This window comes from Schistosoma mansoni, chromosome 3 (genome assembly GCF_000237925.1).
Source record: "Schistosoma mansoni strain Puerto Rico chromosome 3, complete genome".
Classification (NCBI taxonomy): domain Eukaryota; kingdom Metazoa; phylum Platyhelminthes; class Trematoda; order Strigeidida; family Schistosomatidae; genus Schistosoma; species Schistosoma mansoni.
The window spans coordinates 16809679-16832793 of record NC_031497.1 but is presented as its reverse complement, the minus strand read 5'-3'; the positions used below and the strand labels follow the sequence as shown (position 1 = coordinate 16832793).

At 36.5% G+C, this 23115-nt stretch overlaps 2 protein-coding genes across 2 annotated transcripts in view; one reads left to right on the top strand and one right to left on the bottom strand.

Moving 5' to 3' along the window:
• Smp_087620 (putative programmed cell death 6-interacting protein) overlaps positions 1 to 1967 on the top strand; it is a gene marked incomplete at its 5' end in the record, with an annotated part of 31253 nt that extends 29286 nt beyond the window's left edge. Inside the window, one exon of the mRNA XM_018799434.1 lies at positions 1497 to 1967. Coding sequence (XP_018651223.1) covers positions 1497 to 1726 — 230 coding nt within the window. The 3' untranslated portion in view covers positions 1727 to 1967. The remainder of the gene's footprint in view (positions 1 to 1496) is intronic.
• Positions 1968 to 20056: 18089 nt separating this feature from the next.
• Positions 20057 to 23115, bottom strand: part of Smp_169800 (putative tgf beta receptor associated protein-1) — a gene marked incomplete at both ends in the record, with an annotated part of 28004 nt that continues 24945 nt past the window's right edge. Inside the window, 3 exons of the mRNA XM_018799433.1 lie at positions 20057 to 20359; positions 20510 to 20607; positions 21073 to 21167. Of these exons, the coding sequence (XP_018651222.1) occupies positions 20057 to 20359; positions 20510 to 20607; positions 21073 to 21167 (496 nt within the window). The remainder of the gene's footprint in view (positions 20360 to 20509; positions 20608 to 21072; positions 21168 to 23115) is intronic.

Here is a 23115-nt window from a genome sequence, read left to right as displayed (position 1 = left end):
CTAGTATAATAATTTCAGTTAAGTTAATCAGTGCATAGTAGAATCATCTCAGCGAAAATAATATGTCCTTATTTTTGAAGCAAAATTCGTTGTTCACTAACGGTCTGATTTCCCTTCCATTTTATCACTGTATCAGCTATTCCGTGTCATTAAAAAAAAAGCTGTTGACATACTTTATACGTTTCCCTTTTATTGTTTATAGATTACTGATTGTTACTACTGTTTCATTCATCCCACATTTTATGTATTCCTAGTTTCAAATGATCACTATTATACTTAGATATTTCAATTCAATAGATTTTCCCATTGAGACACTAAAACGATAAGTTTAGAGAAGAAATATTCTTTTCCATTAATTCTCCATCAAGGCTCTACATTAATCATATATGTTTCATAAGTGAGTAGAAAGTCGATGCCAATTAGATGGTAGTGAGTCAGTTTAACAAAGTAATAATCAGTTAATTACATAACGTTTGGGAAATTAAAATGAAGATTAAAACTATAGTGAGCTTTCATATACGATTAATTATTACAAATAGCTATATAATTAAAATTGGATGTAAATTTATTTGCATTGTCTCACAGAATAATCTCTTAGAGCTCAACTAAAAAAAACAAGTTTAACTAATTCGTATCAGACTCTACTTAGTTCGGCCTGTTATGTGTTAGGATTATGAAATTACGACCGCGACCATATTCTTACTTTCAAGTTATGTTGACTGAACCTGTAAATTATGCCAATTAATGCATATTTGATATCTTGAACTAAATATTATGAAAATCACCAGGATAGTTGATTCCTGAGTTACATTGAATTCCATTTTTTATCATTGAAATAGCTGTTAATTGCACAATTACAAGTTCACTTCAAGTGATTTTCAAACGTTTGCCAAATCAATTATTTATAGTTCAAGGTAGAGTACAACTAATTAAGGTTGTCATCTTAAGACCTCTATTCCAGCACATAGGTTGTGATCACTTGCAAATTAGGTGATTGTCATAATCAATAATTAGTATTCAAATCAATCGAGTGAAAAACAGTGTATTTTCGTTTTCGGTTTTTAAAAGTCAATTAGGAAAATAGTTTGTAATCGAATATCTTTTTGAACAGATAAAGAAAATTCGTTTGCTGTTTGCTTAATTTATATGATCGAGTACTGTAGTAATCTCAAACTTCATTGAATTCGTTTGAAGGAAAATTACTTGATTAATAATTTAGAACGTTCATTTTTTGAAATAGGTTTTCATAAGATAAAATCTAGTGCATTCTTTCCCAATAGATTTCGAAACAACGATCATTGTGATAACGTTGAATGTCTCTACACATTTAGATACAGTCTTCCATTTTGGTTGAAAGATAACTTGTATTTTTAATGTACACAAGAAGAACAAGTAAAGTGAATTGAACTGTGTGATGGGTTTTATTTATAGATTTTTGTTATCCTGTTCAATCAAGTTGTTGCTCGAACTTTAATTTTTTATCCCATTACATTTAGGAATGGCTCCTTATCCAGCAATGTATCCATTCTATGGCGCTTATCCTACAATGCCGATGCCTCCAAATGCATCATTTTCCTCCCCTAACATGATGCACCCTGCTCATTCAATGGGTGCTAATGGTGCTTTTCCTAATGTTAGTGGAGGTATTACTGACCCACCTGCTCCCGCTGCTGGTGGTGGTCTTCAGGGACAGTATCTACCTGGACAACCTTCTGCACAGCCTTAAAAAGATTCCCCTATTAACATATGATTTTTATTATATTCTCCATATCTTTGTTTAACAAATGTTTCTTATGTCTGTGCTTTTGTTACCACACAAAACGTGTATTTATTATAAGTATCCATCTTATTGATTTACTTTTCGACAATCTTTAAAATCAAAGAAAGACAATTTAATGATCTTAAATAATTTTATGCTTCTTTCTCATATTTGTCCTCTTCTATAAATAAAAAGTGGCTATCGACAATGTTTGTATTCTTTGACTTTTTCATGAAGTTACTGGTGAACAAATATTTAGCGTAATCCATAGTTGATTTTTTCACGAATAGACACATACACCGAATTTGGCATTATGATTGCGAGTTCTATGTATATCCAAATTAAAAATAAACCTTTTGCTATTCAATCAATCATCAAATACTGTAGAACCGATATAGACATTTTTCTCTGTAGAAATTCCAACTATAAGACCAAGATAAATTAGCTCTCTAAGCGTGGAAGGATGAGAATAAGCAACCTTGTCTGACTCCAGTCCTTACTTGGAATGCATCTGTCAGCTGTCCTCCATGCACGACTTTGCAGTGTAGTCCGTCGTATGAATTGATGATGATGTTGGCGATTTTCTCAGATACATTATAGTGTCGAAGAAGGTTCCATAATTTTTTTATCCACACTGTCAAACGCTTTCTCATAGTCAAGGAAGTTGATGCATAGCGATGAATTTCATTTAATTGGTTGTTCAACGATGGTCTGTAGTGTCGCGATTTGGTTTGTGCACGACTGATCCTTACGGAATCCAGCCTGTTGATCTCGAAGTTGGTCGTCTACTGAATCTTCCATCCGGTTCAGCAACACTGTTGAAAACCTTTCCCGGTACTGACAGTAGTGTGATTCCTCTATATTTGTCACATTTGCTCAGATCTCTTTTTGTTATATTGATGAGGTATCCTTCTTTCTAGTCTGTCTGTGGCACTTGTTCTTCCTCCCAAATCTTCCTGGATAGGATGTGGAGCATGTTCGCAGTTACTTCTGTGTGTGACTTCGGTGCTAGAGCTGGTATATTGTCCGGTCCAGCTGCTTTCCCTCTCTTGATTTGTCTGATGGCCATGCGGATTTCTTCGATCGTTGATGGAGTAACATCTATAGGGAGGTGTGTGTGTGCTGCTTCGATGTCCGATGGATTCAATGGAGCTGGTCTATTCAGGAGTTACTCGAATTGTCCCACTTATCTGTTCCTTGAGTCTCAGTGATTGTCTTGCCTTCTTTGATTTACTGTATTTTCATTGGGTTTCGCTTATTCTGAGCACCGCCAAGTTGTACTCTCGTTTCCACAGTATCGCTAGAAATGATTTTAGCGCTTATAAAATTAAAATCTTCTTAGAACTATCTTTGACCTGTTTCCTTTTTCAAAATGTTGCATTGAGTCCTTTTCATCTGGACAGATATGTCTATCCTTTTAATCATGCCTACAAATCTTTTGATCAATGTAGTAACCAGTTTTCTATGACTGGGCACATTTGAGTTTTCTTATCTATTTTCATAGTTGAAAGCGTGACCACCACGGAAAACCTGGAAGCACTGGACGGACGTTTCATCCTACTATGGGACTCCTCAGCAGTGCGCATCCACGATCCCGCACTCGCGAGATTCGAACACAGGACCTACCTGTCTCGCACCAGAGCCCTTAACCGATAGACCACTGAGCTGTCTGGCATCCAACGATGTTAATGTCTAACTTCAACTGATTCACGAAGTTGAGCAACAGTTCACCAATTGTCTTCAGTGAGTTCCTATCTCTCTACAGACGTGGTTTGAACTCCACTGGTCACTGCTTCTTACTAAAACTCCTGGATGTACTTCTCGAAGTCAGTCACTAGTGAGCATATAATTATATTAATTATCAGAAGGAGTGTTGTGGAGATTTAGTATTTTCATATCTATGTTTTCATTTCAAAGGGAAGAGTGATGCTTCCACCCAATGGGCTGCAGTTTTAAATTTCGCCTTATGTGCAGGCGATGTAGGAGGATATCAATCATGAAGACATGTTATCCTGATAACATTTTTGTATGATGATTATAAATTTAAGTAATTCATTGCAGATTTTTACGTAGTGCTGACACATTTGAACTGATAATTAAATAGTTATCATTACCAAGTTTTGATAATTTCAAAAAAGTTGAACATTGGGTAGATTGTTATAAACAATATATTTTTAATATCCCAATGAATAGAAAAATTAGATTTTCTGATGTTTCATGATTCAGTATAAGCTACTTCTTCAGAGAATAAATAACCAAATTAAGTAAAATTTCGACATAATATCCGTGTTGTTCCGCTGTACTGTTTAAACTTGGATTGATTTTAATTAAGTTACTTATTATCTGAAGAAGTGGCTTATACTGAGTCACGAAACGTCATAAGATCTAATTTTTCTACTCATTGGGATATTACAAATACATTATTTATTTATGATAATAAAATAACATTAGTCCGAATGTATTTAGAAAGACTCGATCCAGATTGTTGCTGCTACCTTGTCGTGATGGTCGAGCTTTCCTATCGTGATGATCCAGTCTGGCCATACTGGCTGGAACAATCGTTCCTCAAGGTCCTACCACTCCAGGCAGTTCGGTTGACTAAAATCAGCAGACCCAAGGTCCGAGGGAGAAGTCCTACTGCTAAAATATTATCCTCAACAATTATCAGGCACCCAACAAGATTTCGTGAACTGCAAATACAAGAAAATCAGGCTGGCTTCAGACTCGATCGTGGCTGCATCGACCACATGTTCACGTCAATGAATTACCGCGATTGCTTGATCCATCGACATTATTTTTTGCGGATGATGTCAAGATCTGGAGAAAAACAGGAAGTGAGGCTGGTCATTTTGACCTCCAAGCGGGCCTTAGATAGCCCAAAAGCTGGAGCTCAGAAATTAATTCTAGAAAGAGTGTGCTCATGCACATCGGACACGGCAACAGTTACCAGTATACTATCAATGGTATATCTCTTCCATGCGTGCAGGAACATAGAGTGAGTCACGACTTGACAACAACACCGCATTTCAATCTAGCCGCCACCAAAGTTTTTCGCGCGTTATGGTGACTTCTCCGAGAATACAAATGTTTTGACGAGGAGGCGTTTCAAGTTTTATCTACCACCTACATAAGATCACACTTAGAGTGCTTTATCCAAGCAGCTGGTCCATGTCTTGTTAAGGATACTTACTCATTTGAGCGTGTTCAGTGTGTGAACAGAATTAGTCAATTGTCTTTCCACACTATCTTAGGATGAGAGCTTAAAACGTCTAAACCTTTTCCCCTTATCATATCGTAGAACACAATGTGACCTCATATTGGGATTCTGTATCTTTAGTTACGATTTAGTTGTTAATATGTCTCATCTTTCTACTCCCTCTACCACTAAAAATCTTCGAGACCAGAGCAAGAAGGTTCAAAAGCCGCGATCTAATAAACTCAAAATAGGATTCCGTTTTCCTCATCGACTGGTCATTGACTGGATCGCCTTACCCAAACAAGTGATAACAGACAAATCAGTGAACATTTTTAAGGAGAAGCTGAACCTTCACTGGAAAACAAACTGTAAATATTATCACAAGTTCACCAACTTACTATACTTCTAACTGAAGACATAAGAGATACAAAAATGCATCTTGAAAATAAACTCACTGAAATGAATTTTGTTTATTTATTATTCTATGAAAATATTTGTAGAAATTAACAAAATATTATGTAGAGCTGAGGATTTTGATTTATTTATTAAGAAACTGATATAAACAAACGTCACCGTATATAGTAACTCAACTCGTCATACTGATCAATAATTATATAATGAAAGTTTAAAGCACGAAAATCGATACTACATGTGTAAATTACTAATTTATTTAACAGGACATTAACATTTCCAGATCGTAACCATTAATTCTACGTTTTTAGTCTGTGGTATCTATCTATCTACCTATATATATTTCATTGTAATACTTTCAATTACTAATCGAATGACTCATTCACTGTTCTACCAAAAAGGGTAGTAATATTAATAGAAATAACAGTAAGAATTACAATCACATAGTTTCCAACCCGTGAGTATTAATTAAGTTAATCATTCTATCTTAGATGTGTTCATTCACTCAATAGATTATACTTAACCATTACAACTAATAATAACGATTTACAAATAAAAGTGTTTTACTATCAAAACTATTTCAATTAAAAATTTTTGATTAAATTAATGGTCGATTGATTGGTTGATTTACTACCTAACTGTTTGATTAACTAAATGACATAATTCACTTAGTATTGCTTGTTTGAATCTTCCCATTGATGTGTAGTACTGTAACTGGTCAGTCTCTTAAATGACATAATGATATCATTACTGAATTTTTTGTATTTCAATTGATTGCAACTAGAAATTGAAGAAGATTTCAAAATGATTCAAACAAACAATACTAAGTGAATTCAAACTTCACCCCATCGCACAAGCAAGTGGCTATCAGGATTCAGTGGCCGAGTGGATAACGCGATGGCGTTTGAAGCGAGGGTACTGGGTTCGAGTCCCAGAGTGAACATCAACTCTGAGATGTAGGTACATCCGGCTGACGAGTCCCAAATAGGACGAAACGCGCGTCCTGGATTCCACTGCTAGCCACTATCCATCTTTGCTTATATTCCAAAATGGTTTTAGAACTTTTCTAAAAATCTATGAATAAAAATTTATAGTTAATAAATGTAAACTAATTATTAAATGTAATGTAGAATACTAATTTCGATTAGTGTAGAAATAAGAAGACGAAGACTATCAGAACTATGTGATATATATAAACATCCATCATCCTCTATTGCCAAACACATAATCGAAACAGGCCATAAGCTTGATCTTAACTCAGCTTTTGTGGTGTTGTACAAAAGTGTAGAAGGGCGTATACTAAGGTTTATGGAAGCCTAAGCCATACGAAAATCCAAACCCCATCTGTGTATTCAAAAAACAGTATGTTTTCACCTTAAACCTACCCTGGTAACATTAGCTTATTAACCAGAGTGATTAGGTGTCAAATTGTTTTCACATTATTATTATTATCCTTGTCTCCTCTTACCCCCCATTTCCAGTCTAGTTGACCTTTTATTTTTATATATAAATGTTCTTAACAAGTATATATGTGTGATCAAATTGTTCGAAATGTATTACTCTAATATATCACATAGTTCTGATAATCTTCGTCTTCTTATTTCTACACTATCGAAGTTTATCAAAGGGACTAATTGCTTTAAATTTCTCAAAAGTAGAATACTAAGTCAAATAATTATTAGCAGTTTAAAGATCCCCATAGATAATTCAAAAATGAACAATATTTGAGCGAACAATTGTTTTCAATAACTTCATCATCAGGCTCTACAGTTATAAGTCCATAATTATAAATAATTATTAAATTTCATTGATATTATGAATTTGTGTTGATATCCAATAGAATCATTATGAAATTATCAATACTTTATATTTTCAGAAGAGTAGATCACTTAAATTTCATGTAGTATTGTTTGTTTGAATCTTCCCATTGATGTGTTAGGACTGCAACTGGTCAATCTCTAATTGGCATATGTGCATACTGTGCGTATTGCTTCGATATAGCCTTAACATCCGGCTGACGAGTCCCAAATAGGACGAAACGCGCGTCCTGGATTTCACTGCTGGCCACTATCCATCTTTGCTTACAGTAGATCACTTTATTTGTAATTTAAATAAATTTACTAAGATTAAAAGTAATAAATTAAAGGTAATGAAAAATTTGTTTTGTTCTAATTGATCACTTGTTAGCAATATTTTTTTAAAGATACTGACGCTTTCAAATTAACATTGATTTAAACTAAATTTCTGTTAAATTAACTCGGTTTGCTGTTGATATATTAATTTTAATATTTACCAGTGGTATTAGTGTATGCAAATCTAGATTTACACATTAGTGTAAGTAACTTAGGTATGCTTGTACCACATGGGGAAACTTACTTACTTACTTACTTACGCCTGTTACTCCCAATGGAGCATAGGCCGCCGACCAGCTTTCTCCAACCCACTCTGTCCTGGGCCTTCTTTTCTATTCTATCCAGTTCTTGTTCATTCTTCTCATGTCTGTTTCCATTTCTCGGCGTAATGTGTTCTTTGGTCTTCCTCTTCTCCTTTGACCTTCAGGATTCCATGTGAGGGCTTGCCTTGTGACACAATTGGATGATTTCCTCAAAGTGTGCCCAATCCACTTCCAGCGCTTCCTCCTGATTTCTTCCTCCGCTGGAATCTGGTTTGTTCTCTCCCACAGTAGCCTGTTGCTGATAGTGTCTGGCCATCGGATCCGAAGTATCTTGCGTAGACAGCTGTTAATAAACACCTGTATCTTCTGGATAATGGCTTTCATAGTTCTCCACGTCTCCGCCCCATACAGTAGAACTGTCTTGACATTTGTATTGAAAATTCTAACCTTGGTGTTGGTTGACAATTGTTTTGAGCTCCAGATGTTTTTCAGTTGTAGGTATGCTGCTCTTGCTTTGCCGATCCTTGCCCTCACATCTGCATCAGATCCACGGTGTTCATCAATGATGCTGTCCAGATATGTAAAGGTTTCCACATCTTCCAAAGCTTCTCCGTCAAGTGTAATTGGATTGGTGCATGTTGTATTGTATCGGAGAGTCTTGCTTTTCCCTTTGTTTATATTGAGACCTACTGCTGCCGAGGCTGTTGCTACACTGGTCGTCTTCTCTTGCATTTGTTGTTGCGTTTGTGATAGAAGAGCCAGATCATCTGCGAAGTCTAAATCGTTCAGCTGCATCCTGCCTGTCCACTGTATCCCGTGATTTCCTCCAGATGTTGACGTCTTCATGATCCAGTCGATCACCAGGAGAATGAGAAAGGGTGAGAGTAAGCAACCTTGCCTAACATCGGTTTTTACCTCGAATGAATCGGTGAGTTGTCCTCCGTGGACGATTTGGCAGTTTAGTCCATCATAGGAATTCCGTATGATATTAACTATCTTTTCAGGCACGCCGTAGTGTCGAAGAAGCCTCCATAGTGTCGTCCTGTCCACGCTATCAAATGCCTTCTCGTAGTCGATGAAGTTGATGTAGAGTGATGAATTCCATTCGATTGATTGTTCCACAATGATACGTAGAGTTGCGATTTGGTCTGTGCACGATCTATCCTTACGAAATTTAGCTTGTTGATCTCGAAGTTGGGCGTCCACGGAATCCTTCATCCTGTTTAACAATACTCTGTTGAAGACATTTCCTGGTATTGAGAGAAGAGTGATGCCCCTGTAGTTGTCGCACTTGCTCAGATCGCCTTTCTTTGGTATCTTGATCAGAAGTCCTTTTTTCCAGTCTGTTGGTACTTGTTCTTCGTCCCAAATCTTACTGAAGAGGATGTGGAGTATCTTGGCAGTTGCTGTTACATTTGCTTTCAGTGCCTCTGCCGGGATGTTGTCTGGTCCCGCTGCTTTGCCACTCTTGATTTGTCTAATGGCCATGCTGATCTCTTCAATTGTTGGTGGGCCAATATCGATTGGGAGGTCTGTGGGTGCTGCTTCGATGTTGGGTGGGTTCAGTGGAGCTGGTCGATTCAAGAGTTCCTTGAAGTGTTCTACCCACCTGTTTCGTTGTTCTTCAGTGTCGGTGATTACTTTGCCTTCCTTGCTTTTCACTGGTCGTTCCGGCTTACGGTAATTTCCAGCGAGTTTCTTTATTGTATCATACAGTTGTCTCATGCTTCCTTCTCTTGCAGCCTTTTCCGCTGTCATCGCTAAATCTTCCACATATTTACGTTTGTCGGTTCTGATGCTCCTCTTCACTTGCTTGTTTGCCTCTGTGTATTCGGCTTGTGCCTTGGCTTTTTCCGCTCTGGTTCGGCTGATATTGATTGCTGCCTTCTTGTTCCTCCTTTCTTCAATCTTATCCAGTGTACCAACAGTGATCCATTCCTTGTGATGGTGCTTCTTTTGGCCCAGAACCTCCTGACATGTTGAAACGATTGCCTCCTTGATACCTTTCCAGTTGCTCTCCATGGTAGTCCCCTCTCCATTTAGTAGATCATGAAAGGCCTCGAACCTGTTGCTGAGTTGAGTTTGTTGAGTTTGTCAGCATCTCGAAGAAAGGCCGTGTTAAACTTCTGTGATGTTGTCCGCGCCGTTGTCCAGTGCTTCTTGAGTTTTAGTTTCATCTTGGCGACCAGCAAGTGATGATCTGAGGCTATATCAGCTCCTCTTCTGGTTCTCACATCCTCCATCGTCCTCCTGAACTTTTTGTTGATGCAGATATGGTCGATTTGATTCTGTGTAGTGTGATCCGGTGAAATCCAAGTGGCTTTGTGTATGTTTTTGTGTGGGAATATGGTGCCATCTATGACCAGTTTATTGAAGGCACATAGGTTTGCAAATCTCTCACCATTTTCGTTCCTTTCTCCCAGTCCATGTTGTCCCATGACTTCTTCGTATCCAGTGTTGTCAATTCCAACCTTGGCATTGAAATCTCCCATCAGAATGGTCAGGTCCTTGGTTGGGCACTTCTCGAAGATCGACTGCAGCCTATCGTAGAATTGGTCTTTAGCGTCTTCATCGTAGTCGTTGGTCGGCGCATAGCATTGGATGACGTTCATTGCAATGCCCTCTGTCTTTGTTTTGAAGGAGGCTTTGATGATCCTTGGTCCATGAGATTCCCATCCTATAAGTGCATTTTGTGCTTTTCTGGACAGCATCAATGCAACTCCTTGTGTATGTGGGGCATTTTCTTCTTCATGACCGGAGTATAACAGAAGTTCTCCTGAAGATAGTCGTTGTTGTCCAACCTGCGTCCAATGTGTTTCGCTGATTTCCAGCACCTCCAGGTTGTATTTTCTCATTTCTGCAGCAATTTGGAAGACTCTTCCGGTCTCCCACATTGTCCAGACATTCCATGTACCTATAAAAATTGTTGCTCTGGTTGTTAGAAGGTGCATCGGCCTCATGACTTCCGAAGGAACTCGGCTTTCATCATGAGACGTCATAATTATTCCTTCTACTCCCAGGGCAGAGTTTAAATGGTTTGAATAATTTTTTTCTTGTTAGCGTTTTTTTAGCGAGTTGATTTTCTACGGGATGGGGTCGCTAACCCCATGCCCAACCCTCCCCCTTTACCCGGGCTTGGGACCGGCAGTAGCCCCCGGAGTAGCTACAGGCGGAGTTACATAGGGAAACAGTTCCCTCTAATTTGCAGAAATGTCAAATCGATGTTACGGTTAATAAACTAAACATTTAAGCACTGTACTTTGGCTTACTGAATAACAGATGGTTAATCAAGGATAACACCAAAGTTTAAAAACAACGAATCAAGATCCAGTCTGGTTGATCATACTTAAAATGAAATAAACAATGTTTTGCTTATACCAAATTATTCATTGTATGAAAAGATACTATCCGTAGTAGTCACGACATTCCACCCGAAAAAACGTGTCTAATCAAAAGAAATAGATATTCTAGTATACATAAATCAAAAATATACTCAAAATCTTGTTATTGACAAACACATGATGTTGTAAGTTTCATAGTGTTAATTTCATGGTCATGATTTAGAATTTACGTCACAGATTTATAAATGTAATCGCATACACAACACGGAGCCTACTAAAATATTTCTATTCACTTTTTTATTGACATTTAGAAGAAAATTATCTGTCACCTGTCCAATCAATACGAACATCAATAAAATTGATCCAATTTGTATGTACTGATTGGTAAATTTTACCAGTATTTTCGTTTCCATGAGTCTAGAGCCATACCTCAGAATCTCATAAGATAATGTAAAAAAACAGGATCCCAAGGTGATTTTAGAAAATTTGGTTGAGAATTGAAACGCGACACCGATAAAAAATTACAACAAATGAAGTAAATTATGTCAAATATCTTCAATGAAGATTTCAAACATTTTGGTTAAGATTTGTTATTTTTAATTTTATCGGTTGATGTCAGACTGAGGTAAAAATTGTGCCCAGCTGTCAATTTATAGATTATTTTAAGAATTACCAATTTATTTAATCTAAAGAGAAGAGTGTAGAATTAGAATATACAATTTTCAGTCATGCATAATTGTCCACACTCGAACGTATTGATTTAGTATTAAGTGTTGGTAGCTGGCACGATGGGTCGAATGGAAAACCTTTAGACAGTTTAAAGATTCTTATTTTCACAGCTAATAATTATGTTTTCAGAAAAACAAGTAGAAATAATATTTCATGCATAAGAAAGAGTTTACATACGCCCAGTCTCAACTGGTCAAAACGTTTATCCAATGAATATCTAAACCATATGACCATTTGATGAATAATTATGCCAAAATACATTCAGTCAACTATTTTCATTCAAGAATTTCGTCTGTATCGGTCCATGGCTATCAAACATAGTCTTTGAAAGTAAAAGTCATTTTCAGGCTTTTGATCACTAGTGTACTGGAAACATTGTTCTCATAGATTGAGACGACCGAGTGAGAAATTGTTAAAGTTAGGCACAGGCTAAGTCAGTTGGTCAGATTGTGAGTCTTTGTCTAATGAAGAAGTTGGGACATGTGTTACGTATGTCTGACCACCGCCTACTTTCATGGGGAATGTTAGTTGGTGTGGGGGTAGGGTGGAAGAGGGTTTATGAAATCTCTGACTGTTGGTCTAAGTCATGTTGGTAAATACAGATTACCGAGCAACAACCGTGATTAGTGGTTGGAGATATCATTTAGAAAAGGTCACAGTGGCGCAGATGAATACATACCTTATTTCACTCTCGATCTTGAATGTCACACATCTTTCTACTCAGTCCTCGGTCTCATTGATTGTCGTTGTAACTAGATTATTTTTATCTCGTCTGCTATACATGTTAATTTTACCTTGTCGTGTTAATGTGATGTGACCACTTGGGTCTGAGCAGATTTGTGTGGGACATGGTATCATGTGTGGCAGTAGTCAGTAGAAAACGATATACCTAGTTCTAGTTCTACCCCTGACTTGAAAGCAAGCATTGTAATCAATTCAACTCTACAGCATATCATTAACAACCCGAACAGCTCAGTGATAACCTATCAGAACGTGGAGTTGACAGATGTGAGTTCGAATCTCACTAGGGGTACCGTTCCTTCTTGTAGGAAAATGCTACGTGGTACTAAACATAGATCCTTTATCGACTGTGTTCAACTATCCACAATGTAAACATATATTTCACCAGAAGTGATGATCAACGCGTAGTTGGACATATGAATGAATAGATACACTATTTGATAACCATTTAGGTAATTATGTCGATGTTATGTTTTGACCAAATTTTTGTCGTAATCCCTTTTTTACAGGCTAGATGGTAGTTTTATCAGTTTACACTTAATTAGGTCTACTTACAAAACAGAAATAAGTAAGTAGTGTTATAACTTGTAGCCTGTGTGCTCTATTAATGTATAACGTGATAATACCGCCAATTAGAGAGCAGTGAATTATCTATCGAACCAACCCGTACGAGCAGTTTAGAGTCTTTATAGATCCTTGCTTCCCGCCTAGCCCTGCCAGTTAAGTAGGAATCATCATTTCATTTATTGAGTCCAGAACACTAATCTCAGCCTCTGCAGTATGAATCATTTATTTCAAAGGTACAGTGTTTATATACCAACCAGACAGAGCACATCGTACCATAAAATGGGAAACAATATTTGTACAAGATTTAGCCAAATGTGGCTTTGAATAAGGGAGATAATAATTGATAGACAGGACATAACTCAAGAATGGTAAATCACATGATAGTAGTTCATAAGTCAAAATAAAGCACATAATAAGAGGGACATGAATATGAATAGTTTAGTTATTTAACAATTATACGATAAAAATATACGCATAATATTTGTCCCTAAATGGATACCAAAAGTTATCATTCAGTGTTCTTATCCGGATATAACAAGTAGATAATCAGTTTAGAAGTGCTTTCATCAAAATACCTTGATTAGTTAAACTAGTGTGATAGTCACAGTTGAAATTCTTGTTGTAACTGAATGTCTACAAAATAGAGTTATTGACTTGATCAGCTGACAGAAATATATATGACGAATTGTACATAACCAGTGTAGAACACATATGAAGCTTTTATTTAATGTGTGTGAATGCTGTATCATATGAATTTTTCTATATTGTAAGTTTGAAGTAGTGAAATTATATAGTGATATAATATAATCACAGTTTGTATTAATATTATTAATATTAATATATACACTTACTTCGAACTTGAGTGCTTATTTAGGCTTTTTCATAGGAGAAATAACTATTTCACATTTTAATTCAACTTATCTGTATATAAAGAGTTACCCAAGTTAATTTATTTTTCTGTTTTACATATTTGATGTTAATAAATAATAAACTTTTTAGTACATATTTTATCGAAGATGAGTTAAAGTGCTCAAGATTTTGCCTTTTATTTATTCGTGATGTAAAACACAGGATACGAAGTTAGGAGACATATGGAAGTTACAAATGTCGGACTGTAAATTTCATCGAGGAACTAGTCATAAATAGTGAATCCACAAAGTTGATGGTATTAATGTGTGGAACGCTATATAAATACTGAAATAGGTCAATGATACTGTTAACCTTCATTGGCTTAAATATTTACAAAAGCTTCTTCGTAAACACAGCAGTTGTAGCACTTGCAGCTTAGATGTACATTGAAAGATAGCACCCTAACCAAAAGAGAGGATCAGTCCATAAAGTCATTGGCCGACGGAAAGCACATCGTCAAAAGGAAACTGGGTGATAATTAATACACACGATTAAAGGTGGTTTGCTCAAAGAATGTTACTGGGATAGTTAAATTCATGTCGTATCTTCCTTATTATCATGGGTTTTCATATCTGCACTTACCATTTATTCATTTTAATCATTATTCTGAATCGTATTAGTGACTTTTTGTTTTTTGATTTCATTGATGTTATTATTAATATTAATGCTTCGATTTCTATCATATCAATTTCATCTCGGTGTGTTGATAGACTGTATACCTTCTCAGGGTTCTAAGATGTTGATAACATTATTGGCGCTGAATTCAGAGAGACTGTAAAAGGCCATTGGTCTAAGCAATTACAGCTACGATACCCAAATGTGAAACAAAATGTTATGTGGTATATGCTACTTCTGTTGACAGATATTGGTATGTAACACCATTCAGAAGTGGAATGCATGCCAGCAGAAGATTGAGAAGATTCAATTACAGAGAATAAAAAGGGAAACAGAAAGTAATTGTAATAACAACGGAATTGAAGAAATCAGGAAACACATAAAAGATAACTGATGGAAGATGTGCAAATGATGTATTTAATTTATGATTTCCATATTTTACGAAAACACTCAATAATTTTTCAATAAGCAACACATTGGTCTTTATCATAGTTGAAAGCGTAAGTCAATTGAAGCTAGACCACCATGGAAAACCTGGAAACACTGGACGGCCGTTTCGTTCTATTATGGGACTCCTCAGCAGTGCGCATCCACGAACCCGCTCTCGTGAGATTCGAACTCAGGACCTACCAGTCTCGAGCCGAAGCCCTTAACCGATAGACCACTGAGCTGGCATCCAACGGTGTTAATGTCTAACTTCAACATTGGTCTTTCCCACCTGAGCGTTCGTTTAACATAAATATACTTATTTTACAGATAAAAAATCTCTCTTTAGAATGGGTATTTCTTACCACAGTTGTGTCTTGGCATTATTCTATTATTATTATTATTATTATAAAGCATAGCCATGTAAAGAAAAAATATATAAAAATATTTGTGCTATATTCTATCGAATAGTTTTAAATGGTTATTTAACTAGAACCAGTTTGTGATGTAAACCTTCTCTTCAAAAAGAAAAACCTCCAGTGAAAATACGAAATTAAAAAAAGTGTTATGTTACGAATGATGAAATTCACAATTCAATAGTTATCAATTTGTATTAAGTACTTAATTAGTACAATAAGTGAGAAGAAGATTATCTTAATCTGTAAAGTCATTAGTTCAATAAAATTAAAATATTTAGAAAATAGGAAGTTTGCTAAGACACCACATACCAATACATTCCGTTCGTTCAATAAAAATTTTATAATAACACACCAAACGACACTAGAATCTTCTAAACAAAAAAATATTAATGGTCAAAGAACATTCTTAGATTTAATTCTTGTGGTTTAAAAATTCGTATAGTTTACAACTTTAACTAATCATAATATTAAAGTAGAATATTACATTAAAATTTAGACTATGACAAAATAATATTCACTTCACTATATTCAAAATCGATTCAATCATAAGATCTTCTCATTCGTAAAAGGTTGTACTTTGTTTAATCACTGTCGGTAATATGTTTACTTCGAGTAATGCCTTTATATTAATTGTATGGCCCACAAATACCCTGGTACGGCCGAGGGTGTGGAAAGTCAGCTCTTCCTCTCGAAATGCTCTCACATGGCCATGCGAATACAGCCACTGTAAGAGAAGTTCTAGTCACTAGCTTCTCGCGGTAAGGGCGTTGTTTACAAAATTGAGAGGACGAAAAGCGAATGTTCGGCGCTTTGACCCGGTTGGTGGACACGGAGGGTTCACCTAGGGGAGTTGGAAAACCAATGGTACACATGGACCCCAAGATCCCGATGGAAGAAATGGCATTTGAACCTATTGTTGGTGACCGGATAGCATGGGACTGAATCTCCTAACATCGCTCTACTGCCTTGCGGATTAGACCTTCAAGTCAAATGCTCGAGGGTTGAACTCCTAAGAAAACTATCTTTTTCGGTCTGGGCACTTGGGTAGTATCACAGCCCACACACAAAACAATGATAACTACGACTGGAAAATTTTCTCTTGCTGCAACATTCTCTCAGACAAACCTTATTCACAATCATTTGATAGTATTCGTTTTTATTTCTTTTATACTACATCACTTATGTATTCCCTTTTATTCTCATTTCGGGTATTTTATTCTTCAACTTATACAGTAACTCACCTACGGTGACGATCATGTTCTGTCTCAACGATCTGAAATCACTGACTGGTAGAAAATTGAATGCTACCACACACTGCGAATACTGACAGTTTTTCTGAAACCACATATACCACTCAAAGTAGCTTCCTTCAACGTTATCACACTAATGCAGATCGGATGACAGATAGGGTTGGTCGCAAGACAGATAACAGTGACCGTATACTGCAACTGTGCGCAGATCACAACCTATTTCTGGTTAGCACTAACTTCCGGCACAGTCATCGCCGATGTGCCACCTGACACCCTCCTTCTGCATCTGAAGCCTGGACTCGGATTGATCACATCGCGATCAGCTACCGCCGGCGTGGTTGTGTACAAGACTGCTGCTTCTTTTAGAGTGTTTATCTTGACTTTGGTCATGCCATTGTTTGCTCTAATCTTACCCTAAGTTCCAACGGTCAACAAATTCATCGTCCTAAACGGATCGATGTCAACAAATTGGTTGCAGCTTCTGTTGCAACTAAGTATCAAACCGAGCTAGGTTCAAGGCTAGTTACCATCCTACCGAAAAGTATAGATTAGCATTGGTCGCAATCGCATGACGCCATGAAAATGGTGAGTAAAGTCGCTTATGGCTTCGCGGAACGTCCTGCTTATAAGCACTGGGTTTCTACTAGCTCCTTACAAATCAATAAAGCACATCGGTCTACTTCCGGTGACCGTGAGTTCGACCACAAACAACGACTGTTACGTAATGAACTTGGACAAAGCTTGAGTAAGGACCGAAAAGTCTGGTGGTGGGAGCGTGCCAATGAGTTGAAAACAGTAGCTGCATCTGTCAATTTCCAGAAGCTCTTTCAACTGGTCCAAGTCATTAGAAGCGAGACATCTGGTGTGAGTGAAACAATCTGTGAAGATGACGGGATGCCAATCACTAGCATCTATTGATGTCTTGGACGAGTTTCTCGAGGAGCAGTTCAATTAGTCTGCTGCCCCGCAGATATCAATCCGATTGTCCTGCCCTCCATGGCATGTGATGCCTCGCCCACCTAAGGAGGAGGATGTCCACAAGGAACTCCGAATCTTGAAGCACTACAGATCAGACCCAGATGACCTACCTCCTGCTCTTTTTAAGGATGGTGGTGACTGACTGGCTAAGGAATTGACTGAGTTGTTTACAAAGGTCTGGGAGCTAGAGAGTGTTCCAACGTCATGGAATGAGTCGGTAGTTGTCCCCATCTTTAAAAAGGGTTCACGTCGTTCATGTAACAACTATCGGGGGATAAGTCTACTTCCGATTGCGTCCAAACTAATGGCTTCTGTCATACTTCGTAGATTGTTTAAAACCGGAGAAAGATTGACTCGGAAGGAGCAGGCTGTTTTTCATTCCGGTCGAGCATGTATTGATCATATGTTCACCCTCTGCTAAATGTTAGAACACCGTCATACTTATCACGGGCCAACAAGCGTAGTGTTTCTTGATATCAGGGCCGCCTTCGATTCGTTGGACAGGACTGTCCTCTGGGATTGTCTATTGGAGAAAGGTGTGTATAAGAAGTTTAGTAACATCTTAAAGTCCCTATATACAAATACCTCAGACAGAGTGAGGGCATGCAACCACCTTCCTCCATTGTTCCATTCAAGCAGTGTGGCTAGACAGGGTTCCTCAATCTCATCACTCCTCTTCAACTTTGCCATAGATGTCATTCTGGAAACATCTCTGATAGATGTAAGTAATGGTGGTGTAGATCTGTTGCCTGGAGAAAGACTTCTCGACCTCGAGTATGCGGATGATATTGTCTTACTATGCGATAATGCCCAAGCCATGCAATCCTCACTTAATCAGTTGGCAATAGGTCTCCGTAGGTACGGTATGTGCTTTGCACCTTCGAAGTGCAAAGTACTCTTACAAGACTGGGAGGACTCTAATCCTGAACTCACTCTACGTAGTGAGCAAATAGAAGTAGTCGAGAAGCTCGTGTATCTGCATAAGTGGTGGTGGCGTGGGTGAAAGCCAGAGTGGCTTATGCCAAGCTGAGCGACCTTTGGCGCCTTCGTGATGTTAGTCTGGTTGTAAAAGATCGGATCTACAACGCGTCAGTGAGAGCAGTTTTGCTTTATGCTTGTGAAACCTGGCCTCTCCGAGTTGAGGATGTTAGACGTCTCTCTGTGTTTATTCATGGATGTCTCCGAAGGATTGCTATTATACAGTCGCAACAGCGTGTTAGTAATACGGAGGTTCGGCATAGTGTGTCCGGGCAAGGCGACGATAATCCAATTAATGTCACCATCTTGAAACACCGATTTCGGTGGCTTGGACATGTTCTACGAATGTTGTCCCACAGAATTCTGCGTCGTGCATTAATTGCCGACGCTGGGACTAGTTGAAGAAAGAGGAAATCAGTGTAGGACATGGTGTCGAGGTATGAAAGCAAGCTGAACAGCACTGGCTTCTGTTGGACCTTCACGACTTACTGGCTGGGGTCCGAAAGATAGCGCAATACAGTGGCTTAAGAAATTACCATATATCGTTCCGAATAGAAGCCAGTGGCCATCCTACTGTAAATTTCTTTTACTTCATAAAAATAATGGACTTAACTTCTTTAATTGAAAGAATTCTTACTGGTTGTACCTTTGCTAACTGAACTGCCTCTCCCATTATTATTATTATTTCACCCTCATACACTAATTTTCGTTCGTTGTTTTCCCTCTCTTTATCATACGCACGTCACATTCTCTACCTCTTCACAGCCTGATTGTTATTGTGTGGCGCATATGAATTTGGTGCCCCCTTGTACCAATGTTAGTGTGTTGAAATATATAAATAAATAAAATTGCTTTAATCTATAAATTTCTTTATGTCTTTGGATCATACTTTGCAACACAATCAAGGGTGAAGGTTTTTATCTTATTCACGATTCGTCAACTAAACTTCCTGGTATCTTAGTGTTCACATTAAAACTCAAACTTAGGAAATGATCGCTCTAAATGTCAACGGTTCATTCATTATGCTGCTGAATTCAGACGGCCGATAAACTGTTAAAAAAGTATGACACCAGTGGATATTCTTTTAAAATATAAAGTTGTTAATATTATGTATATATCAATACAATAAAATGTAATCGCTCATAGAAAACAGGTAAGTATGTACATCAAACAAAGAAAAAGAAAGTTAACTAAATACAGTGCAGAACAGTTTGTCGGTTTGAATCACTTTGATCATCAACAGTATAGAAGAAAAAACAAAATCAATAAATAAGAAAGCACTAGGCAAACAACGGAAGTACAAAATAAGAGGAAAAAGGAATTGCATAAGCAAAGATTGTTATCACTGATTAGATGATAGACAATGAGTGTGAACAACTTGATTTTTAGGAATAAGCCAAGCAAAGCTATCGGATGGACCATATACATAAATTGATTGATGGCATATAGAGCACAAAGTATCATCTTCAATTAATAAACAATTTGATTTTTTAGGGAGATCGACAACAGATAATTTCGCATTATATTTAGTTAAACCATATTCTAACTGAAGTTCTGACCATTCATGAAGAGTAGATCTAAGTGCATTATGTAGGAATGGTTTGATTTCTAGAATGTCCCATGTTGATGGTAAACGAAATAATAACTGGAAGAAAAATAACAATACTTAATCTTTCTTTTCCAAAGGATATGATTAATTCGGAGATAGTTTTCGTAAAAAAAATCTATATTAGTTGAAATAGGCACTGAAAACATTAAAAACAGCCGGTTTGCATGGTACTTTTATCTGACAAACCGTCAGTAATGTTGAGTTTGTGACTGCAGTAGGATCAGTGAAGCCACTTGTATACAAGATAAGAATAAGAATTGGGACTTTATTACTCTGATATCCAACTAGATGAAGAGAAATATTAAATTGTCAGTCGAAAATATCAAACAGTTACATTTAGGGGGTTTGATGATAGTGGATTGTATCTATGGGTACTGAGAACGATTTTACACATTGTGCACACAGTCAGCAGCCAACTCCGAGCAAATCAATATGGGAATTATGCTTATTACAATTCTTAAAATAGATGGACCATTAGCAACTAAGGAAAGAAGTTGGTCGAGTAGAAAAACCCTCGAGTCTTATTTGAATCAAACAAGGAAATTTGTATAACTGAAAAACAACAAACCAAGGCAGAGATCAAACGAAGTAGACAGTCAATTTAAGTAATTATGAGAGTATACTAAAACGAAATTAGTTGCTATCATGTCTAGGATCAACAGTATCGACTCACTGAATAAAGCAACACTAATATATCATTATAACAATTTTAACCTTTATGACATAGAAGAAAAAGAATATCTAATTACCTTTTGAATAATTGAATTTTAAGTCAGGATTATTAAGAAGATTCAAAATCATTTTCTTTATATCATCATTAGAGTTCTCCTCGTTAATAAGAAGTCTATTTAAGGAGAGAGAAAAGAACCAAGAAGGGAAGGGAATACATAAAACCAAGTAAAAAAGAAATATGACAATGTTAAAAGTTTTCAATTAACTGTTTTTATTTGTTAAAGTTTTGAATGATTGAATAGATTGGAAACGATTTTTTTTAATTCCCATAGTGTGAAAATTTTAAACAACACAAATAAGGGAACAAAGTTTTTTTTTCCCCACTGGATATTTTTTTTACAGCTTTACGCTTAATATACAATAATTTCTATATGCATATATGAAAAAACTAAAGACCGGTTAAAGTAATTTGTGAATTATTGATAATTATCTACATACTTAAAATGATTATTCATACATTTATTGGTACGTGATTTTCAATCACTAGTATTTTTAGCATTAGACAGTTTACGAATATGGTGGAGTTTTTAATTATTTAAATCACGAATTGATATTAGCTAGATCATCATTGAAAACAAAGAAGAACTGGAAAACTATTTCATCTAATTATGTGACTCTTTAGTGGCGCGCTCAGCGTTCGCAAGCAGGACCAACGTTCTAGAGTTCGATTTCTTATGGAATGGCATTGGATGCATATTACTGAGTCTCATGCTAGGACGTAACAGCTATTCAGCCATTTTTAATCTTCTACGATGGTCTCGTTAAGATTGATTATTTTGATATGTTTATTTCTCCAAGCTTTGACCTACTTCTTAGGTCAGCATTCTTATTCATGTTATTATTTTTTATTTATTAATAAACCTGTTAAATGAAGCTATGTAAAACTATTTCATTGTTACAATAGACCGACACGTTACCTTAACTAGTTCAATATTTTCAATACATCCATGTAAGGATTACAGTAAAGCCTGATGAAGTGCTTAATTGAAAATATTGTTCATGTATGTGTGTTGTTTTGATTCGATTGACGTTACAAAACACTTTTATGTTTGAAGTGTTGAATTTTCACGTAACAAATAGACAGAAACTATAAATTCCTTTGATTTTAAGAAGCTTTACGATTTAACGTAGATGAAAAAAAGAAGCGATTCAGTATATAAAATTTTATTTGCAACAATATCATTTAATTGAACTTTACAGACATATTTATGGTTTATTTTTACACATAAATTATAACAAAATAGGAGGGTGTTACATTATTTCAACTGAAAGGAACCACCATTCAAGAGTATCTACAAAGTTGCAAAAACTCGATTAAAGAGTTTGGGTCAGAAATTTGTAATTTTTGTCAGTTCACCAATTCGACCCCGATCTTTATGTTCACGGGAGACATTTAATATGTTATTGCACCATGGTCTTAGTACCACTTCTAATTTTACAAGTTATTAGTGGGGAATTCTTTTGTTCCTCATATTCCTGATATTCGTCAAGTAGATAATTTTCTCATACATCTCTATAAACTAGTACTTTTTATTACTCTTAAAACTATCATGTAACTTATATTTCATACTTGAAAACTACTGATAATTTCTGATAGCATGGTTAAATAATGTAACACCTTGTAATTCAAATATGTTTTTCATCACGAACTGAAATCAAATTAAAGATGGCAAAAACCAAGAAGCACTCCATAATTGATTCGTCTCAGTTTGAGACTAATTTATAGAGAATACTTGCGATCCTACATGAAACAGAAACAAAAATCGTCACATCTCTCAGTGAAAAAGGCACTACTGAATAACAGAGTCCGAAACCGATAATTCACAGTTTTAACTACAGGCGATTTGCACATAATGACACAATACTAAAAAAGCTGTCTAAACCAACTCAACACAACATCCCACTAAGTAGAAAGTTATTCGATTCACATTCATTTTTAATGGTTATTCACCTGATGCTAGTACCGTTGAAACTAGCTCAATGGAATCGCAAAAGCTGTTTACTACTTATAATACCCATGTAGTAAATTACTTAACATTTTACAGGTAACAGATATAATT